This window comes from Mobula birostris, chromosome 7 (genome assembly GCF_030028105.1).
Source record: "Mobula birostris isolate sMobBir1 chromosome 7, sMobBir1.hap1, whole genome shotgun sequence".
Lineage (NCBI taxonomy): Eukaryota > Metazoa > Chordata > Chondrichthyes > Myliobatiformes > Myliobatidae > Mobula > Mobula birostris.
Genome location: NC_092376.1, coordinates 178,777,793 through 178,785,619, shown reverse-complemented (window position 1 = coordinate 178,785,619; position 7,827 = coordinate 178,777,793). Strand labels below are relative to the sequence as shown.

General features: G+C 40.4%; 1 protein-coding gene across 1 annotated transcript; it reads right to left on the bottom strand.

Annotated features, from left to right (window-relative positions):
* Window positions 1–3,965: 3,965 nt before the first annotated feature.
* On the bottom strand, window positions 3,966–6,834 carry LOC140200906 (protocadherin gamma-C5-like). The gene has a single exon (XM_072264555.1). The coding sequence runs from the start codon at window positions 6,699–6,701 to the stop codon at window positions 4,314–4,316; it is 2,388 nt and encodes a 795-aa protein (XP_072120656.1). The 5' UTR covers window positions 6,702–6,834; the 3' UTR covers window positions 3,966–4,313.
* Window positions 6,835–7,827: the final 993 nt, after the last annotated feature.

Here is a 7,827-nt window from a genome sequence, read left to right as displayed (position 1 = left end):
CAGAGGGATTTGAACCAGCTGGAAAAATGGCAGATGGAATTTAATAGAGACAAGTGTGAGGTATTGCACTTTGGAAGGACAAACCAAGGTAGAACATACAAGGTAAATGGTAGGGCACTGAGGAGAGCAGTGGAATAGAGGGATCGGGGAAGACAGATACAAATTTCCTACAAGTGGCGTCACAGGTAGATAAGGTCATAAAGAGATCTTTTGGTACATTGGCCTCTATAAATCAAAGTATTGAGTATAACAGTTGGAATGTTATGGTGAGGTTGTATAAGGCATTGGTGAGGCCGAATTTGGAGCATTGTGTGCAGTTTTGGTCACCAAATTACAGAAGGTTAATAATAAGGTTGAAAGAGTGCAGACAAGGTTTACAAGGATGTTGCCGGGACTTGAGAAACTGAGTTACAGAGAAAGGTTGAATAGGTTAAAACTTTATTCCCTGGAGCGCTGAAGAATGAGTGGAGATTTGATAGAGATAGATAAATTTATTATGGGTATAGATAGAGTGAATGCAAGCAGACTTTTTGCACTGAGGCTCGGGGCGAAAAAAAACAGAGGACATTGGTTAAGGGTGAAGGGGAAAAAGTTTAACGGGAAAATTAGTGGGTGCTTCTTCACTCAGAGAGTGGTGGGAGAGTGGAATGAGCTGCCAGATGAAGTGGTAGATGTGGGCTCACTTTTAACAGTTAAGAAAAATTTGGACAGGTGCATGGATGAATAGTGTATGGAGGGATATGGTCCAGGTGCGGGTCAGTGGGACTAAGCAGAAAAATGGTCCGGCACAGCCAAGAAGGGCCAAAGGACCTGTTTCTGTGCTGTAATGTTCTATGGTGAGCGACGAAAATCTAATTATATATTGAGCATTCAAAAATTAGCGTAGTGATACCAACGTAAATGTTTAAATTATTTGAAAATGTTTAAGCAGAAATTGCGCTGTATTCAGTTATCAAAGCGAAAAACACACTGCTTTGAAAATGTAGAATGTGAATTTTATTTAATAGTTGCGCCCGTCTAAAGCAGATAAAAAATTGAGATGTTCCCCACCCTCTGAATGAACCATGCTTGATCATTATTTGTTATTTTCCTAAACAAAATCCCCTCTGCTAAGAAACAAGATCAGCATGCATAAATTCAAACTCACAAACGTCCAGGTTTATTTTGACCAAGCTCCAATTCAATTTGTGTCCATATCAAGTTTGTTAAGTATAAACATTCTGCATTATTTCTGTATGTTAGATAATAAACTCCAATGTCTTAAATTACCTTGGTTTTGCATTCAAAGTTTACACATTTTAGCATTATGGTTTTATAATTATTCAAAAAATAGATGTGGAACTTGGGGGATGTTTTCACACAATTGTAACTGGTAATGGAAACGAGCTGCCAGAGGGGGAGGTGGAGGCAGGATATTAATACCGTTCAGGAGTCATTGCACATATCCCGAAGCATTAAGGCCTGTATTCAGGTGGTAGACCGAAGGACATCGTTCTCTAATGTACACCTATAAATCATAGAAATATATAGTGAACAATAAAAGCGAAAATAATGACAGGCAAGAATGGCCAGCTTTGATTCAGATGGCGAGAAAGAAACAACAAAATTAATTCAAAATTAAATTTTGAAACATTCCCAACTGGAAGATGAAGTGTTACTCCTCAATCTTGCTGTCTTGCCTTTGCCTCGTTGAAACAATGCGGGAAGCCAGATTAGAAAGGGCAAAGTGTTAATGAGACATCGAATTAACGTGGTTAACTACCGGATGCATGTTTGAAAGCCTGTGCGCTGCAATCAATCACTGAATCTGTTTTTATTTCATCAATGTAGAACCACCACATTGCGATAACCAATTTCTTGTATTAGTGATAAAACTCTAAGATCAGCTCTTTGGTTGAACACGTCAATGCCGACCAACATGTCTATCAGCGCTCCTCTTATTTGTCTCGGTTTGATTTTATACACTGTCATAAGGTCAATGCTCTGTCTCCTATCTTACTGATTAATAAAAGTTCAGCCTATGCAGCCACTCCTTCCAACGTAAGCCCACCAGTGCTGGGAGCACCTTGCGAAAAATGTCTTTACCATTACCAGCTATTGCTATCTTTCCGCACACCATATTATAAGTGTAGTTTCACCAACGAACCTCACAGTTGCAACATAAAGCTGCGGATCAGTAATCTAAATAGTGGTTTATGAAAGTAAATAGACTAAATTATTTCTTCCCATCACTGTGTACCGCTGTCTTTACCTTCAGGCAACGATATACCTGCGCCTTTAGGTTTCTGTTCTATGATGCTCTTCAGATTTGCAGGAATTACTGTGTACACACTACCAGGTTTAATGGAAAAAATTGAAACATGTCGCACTTGTCTAACTTATATTTGATCTACCTTTCTTTGACCACTTGCACAGTTTTCTAGAAGACGTTGAATTTAGCTTAGATAATATTCTTCACTCTCTAGTACATTGCCTTTTCTGATATTCTCCACCAGGATACTAACCGTGCGAACAATTCTTTTATGCAAACAGTAATTATAAATAACAAATAAGAATGAAATCATCACTGATAACCTTTGACACACCATTGATCACAGACCACCAATATAAATTACAACCCTCCACTAGCACCTCCGAATTATTCCACTTAGTCATTTTTTATCCAGCTGACTAACTCGTCTTGGATCCTATGTGACTTACCCTTTCAGTCTAAACAACCACGTCAAAGAGCTTGTTAAACTTTATGCAGTTAATATCTATTACCCTGATTTCGTCGTCTTCCTCAGCGCCTGTTCAAAAAGCTCAGACCGCATTGTGCGACAGGACATCCCAAGCACAAATTCAAGCTATTCCCTTAAATTCCTCCCAATGCAAATGCTAGCAGATCCTGGCCCTCAGGAACCCCCCCGAACAAATTTCCACCAGAGATTGTCACCGGCCTGCAGATCCCTGGGTTGCTCTTGAAACGTCTTTAAATATACGTGCATCATAAAACACATGCCTATACCTCAGACTTGACAAAAATAAACTGTGGATACATCTCCGCCAGACCTTTGCAATGTACTCTCCAGTTTCTCAAAATATCGCCGGAAACGCTGGATCAAGCCACGGGGATTTATCCAAATTAATATGCTTCAGAAGTAGAATAGAAGTGTTCTATGCAAATCACTTCTCCAAGCGAAACAGATCGTTGGATGGGGGCAAGGGAGGGAGGGGAGGAAGGGCCGGCTTTCCGCACTTCGACCGGATTAAAGATACGGAGTTGTTGTGGGATGCGGAAGTACATAGGAGAGCTACTTTAAAGGAATATAAAAAAAGTGTGAGGAATGAAATCTTGTTGACTATTGCGTAAATTCCATTCACTTTGAAATCTGTTTGAGTAGGAATTAATAAATAGCGACACTGTTCTTGTTCTTTCTTGCAGGAGAAGGGATGAGTTTAGATTAGAAATGGGTAACTTTCGCGACTGCTTGGCATATCCTACATCCCTGCTGTTAGCATTACGACATACAGAAACCAAACAAAAATAACTACCGGGATCACGAAAACTATTACGGTGTTACCCTTGGACTGTCCATATCAGTGATATCCCCTTATTACATCCATCCGTCAATCATATGTACTGTAATTGCAAAACTAAATTCTTTCCAAACTAAAGAAAATCTGCAGATGCTGGAAATCCAAGCAACATACACAATATGCTGGAGGAACTCAGCGGGCCAGGCTGAATTTTGTGTATGTTACTAAATTCTTTATTCATTTTACTTGCTCTGAAGGCAGCACGGATGTGAAACTAAGAAAACAACTGGTTTATCACATATGCAGACTGACAGGCTAAGGGTCTACAGTATATTTTTGGTCTCTCAAATGAAAACATCTGCACATTTGCCTTCGGTTTTATTCTGTGAATTGCTAGTACCTCAACTAGAACACAGTTCAATGTGTCAATGCATTTTTAATCTCAATTTTCAAAATATCACAACATGAAGTACACATACGAATCTATGCGAACCCTAACCTTTTTCACGCTACCGACTGAATAGCAACACATTTGAAAATACCATTCAGTGACAGCAGGTAAGATTCTCCAGAGGTAACAGATGCCACGCTCAGACGGCTGGATTCCGGTTGATATAAATTTTATCTTTGACCATTATAACAACTATACTCTTTGTCAACAGAACATTACAAAAACAGTTGCTGGAAAGGAATATGTTCTGAAATACTTTACCCCAGTATCCCACATCTCAGGATATAAACAAAAATAAGCACACATGAAATAAGTCTACGTTAATGTTGTAGTTCCTTGTAATTTAGCATTGAACTTGGGAGATGGCGGGGCCGCACGGCTTCAAGAAAAGGAAGTCGCTTTTCGCTGATTCTGGAGACAGGCAGACCGAGTACTGAGGCAGTCCTGGCATGCAGACTACCTGGTCCGTACCAGGATAGCGTAATGTTTCCTCCATCGCAGATCTTCGATTAAACGTGTCCTGCATATCCCCACGTTTGTAACAATAACTGGGGGAAGTATAGTCTTGGGTGTTATTTCTGTCCTGTTTACACTTGATTCCGATGAGTACGATGATAATCAGAAGAAAGACAATGGAAGTGCAACTGAAAATAACCAATAAATAAAGATTTAGATCGGATAAATATTTTGAATTTCTCACTAAATTACTGCTTTTAGTGGAAGTTTCGGTGCTGTTCTGCAAAATTGTGATGCGAAGGGTAACTGTGCCAGATAGGCTTGGCTGCCCGTTGTCTTTCACCAAGATTACCAAAGTTTGTGTGTTGAAATCCTCCTCCAAGATTTTGCGCGCTGTTCTGATTTCACCAGACGTTTGACCGATAATAAACAAACTGGGATCAGTAGCTTTCACCATTTGGTAAAATAACCGTCCGTTCTGACCAGAATCTGCATCAGTGGCCATTATCTTGGTGATCAAGTATCCCTGACCCGCTGACCGGGGCAGGGTTTCCACGGCTGATGACTCACCATGTTCTGAAGGTGAAACAATCACTGGCGCGTTGTCATTTTGATCCAGGATGATGACATTCACAGTAGCGCTGCTGCTCAGCGGCGGCACTCCAGTGTCACGGGCTTGAAAATGAATCTGAAAACTTTTGTGTTCCTCATAGTCAAAAGAGCGCAGAGCGTAAATGGTGCCGTTCACTGAGTTAATGCTCAAGTACGTGGACACTGGCAAGTTTTGAATGTAACTGTCCAGAATGGAATAAGAAACATAGGAATTCTGCTCCAGATCAGGATCTGACGCCGTTACTGCGAAGATGGAGGCTCCAGGAGAGTTATTTTCAGTCACATAAAAGTTGTAGGGCAGTTCAGTAAAGCGTGGGGCATTATCATTTATATCTGTAACTACGATATGGATGGTTATATTTGTTGACAGTGAAGGTGACCCCAAATCCCAGGCTGCAATAAGTATTTTATAATCAGACACTGTTTCACGGTCCAACGTTCCACTTGTAATTAATTTATAATGATTGGACGATCTCTGTAGCATAAAAGGGACGTCCTGTGGTATTTCGCAGCGCACTTGACCGTTCTCTCCAGAATCACGATCGATAACATCAATCAAGGTGATTAAATTTCCGGGGGTAGCATTTTCCGGGATTTGGTTTGTGGTTGACCTCACTTTTATATCGGGTGCGTTGTCATTCACGTCAGTTACCTTGATCAGCACTTTCGAGTGTCCCGTAATCGCAGGTGACCCGTGATCAACAGCTTGAATATCGAGTGAATAGCTGTTTGATTTTTCAAAATCTAGCTGCCCTTTTACTCGAATCTCGCCAGTTTTGGGGTCCAAGGAAAACAAATCACGTACTTTTCGCGAATTAATAACATCACTGAAAGAATATGTTAGCTCTGCATTCAGCCCTTCGTCCATATCGTTTGCTTTAACTTTTAACACAATGGTATCTTGTGGTGCGTCTTCACTAATAGTGCCCCTGTAAACATCATGCTCGAATACAGGAGGATTATCATTAATGTCAAATACAGTAATGAGAATCTGAGCTGTTCCGGTTCTCGGGGGATTCCCACCATCCTCAGCAGTAAGCACCAGTTGAAAGGATGATTGTAGCTCTCGATCCAAAGGTTTCTCTAACAGCAACTCAGCAATTATAATACCCTCCTCGGCTCTCCGTGTTTTCAGACTGAAGTAGTCACTCGAACTGATTGTGTAATTCGCGACAGTATTCATTCCAGTATCAGCATCCTCCGCGCTCTTGAGTCGAAAACGTATCCCCGGTGTCATGGCTTCAGACATTTGTAAGGCAATATGTGTGTCCCGAAATGTAGGAGAATTGTCATTTACGTCAAGAATCTCCACTTCGCCGCGATATATCTCTAATGGATTTTCCAGTATTATTTCCAAAGGTATAGTACACATATCTGCTTGTCCACAAATACGTTCCCTGTCGATTCTTTCACAAACAGATAAAAGCCCATTGTCCAAACTAACCTTCATGTGCCGTTCTCCGTCATTGGAGCTGAGAATAAATTTACGAGCTGACAAAAGCGGTACATTCAATCCCAAATCTTGAGCAATATTCCCAACAATTGTCCCTTCGACCATTTCCTCGGGAATAGAATAACGAAATTGTCCTGGAATTTGATCCGCAGCACACACGATAAAACTATGTGCAATTACAGTGAAGCTTAATATGGATTTGGACGCCATTGTTCCGCATTCAATTAATTTACTCAGGCCTCTGCTCAATTAATCCCGAACAGGTCCTTTCTACAAGACGGAAACGTATGCAGATAAAGACCGAATCTAAACAGACAGAATATTTTTACGCCTCAGCTTAACACCATAATGTAAACGCACGTAATGCTTGTCTCTTTCGTTGACTCTGTCCTTTTATTCTGAGCGTAGGAGGGGCAATGGATCCAACTGTGAAATTGAGTTTCTCATTGGTAGACAGCGACACAACCAGTTCTTTTCGTCAATTACAACTGATGCTCTTAAAGCTGTACCGTTCTCCTCTATTTAATGGTGCACACCATAAAATGTAGTTGTTGATAAAGAAGCTCAATTCATTTTATTTTCAGCGTTTATCAGCGTAAAATATAACAACAACCATTACATGGCATTTTGGCCATAATTTTAGCAAGACCTAGAAGTTCAGTCAGTATGCAACAGAGAGTAGGTTGGTTCTATTAGCATTTTTATGATCCAATTAGATTTATTGTTTGGTTTCCCTCGTATCCGACCCAGACAGTTAGATTTGTGCATTTGTTCTATGATGTGATCCGCTCGAAGAAACGTTGCGGATGAGCTTTTACAGTTGAAATGTCATTGTATTGGGGCAGCTTCAATCCATGGTTAAATGTGAAAGAAAATTAAATTTTGTATTAAATTTTAATATCAAGCTTTACTAGCTCGGAATTGCCATTGATTTGGATCATGAGGGTGTCAGGATAAGACACAGACGCTGTCTTGTTTGTGCTAGCTTACAATAGCTAGCAATAGATGATGCCAATAATGACTAACCTTTGTCCGAAGCTGTTTGACTGATAGGGGAACTGAACGTTGACGTGCAGTTCTAGTATTGTATACCGCGTGGTAACACTTGTGTATTGGCTGATCCCTAACGAGCTGTTCGTTATTGTCCAAATGTTTCTATAAAAAATTCAGATGTAGCCTGATGTTGTGGGAATCGTAAAACAACGGTTCCCCATAATTACGCATTAGGGGATTAACTGTATAGCGAGGTCTGTGTCTTTGATAACCTGGTGAAATTCTCTTACATTAAAATACGGTAAAACAGGCTAGATTCTTTGATCGTAATTTGGCGACGAAG

Coding starts and splice junctions, on each gene's coding strand:
- LOC140200906 (XM_072264555.1), bottom strand. CDS start 6,701: ATGGCGTCCAAATCCATATTAAGCTTCACTGTAATTGCACATAGTTTT.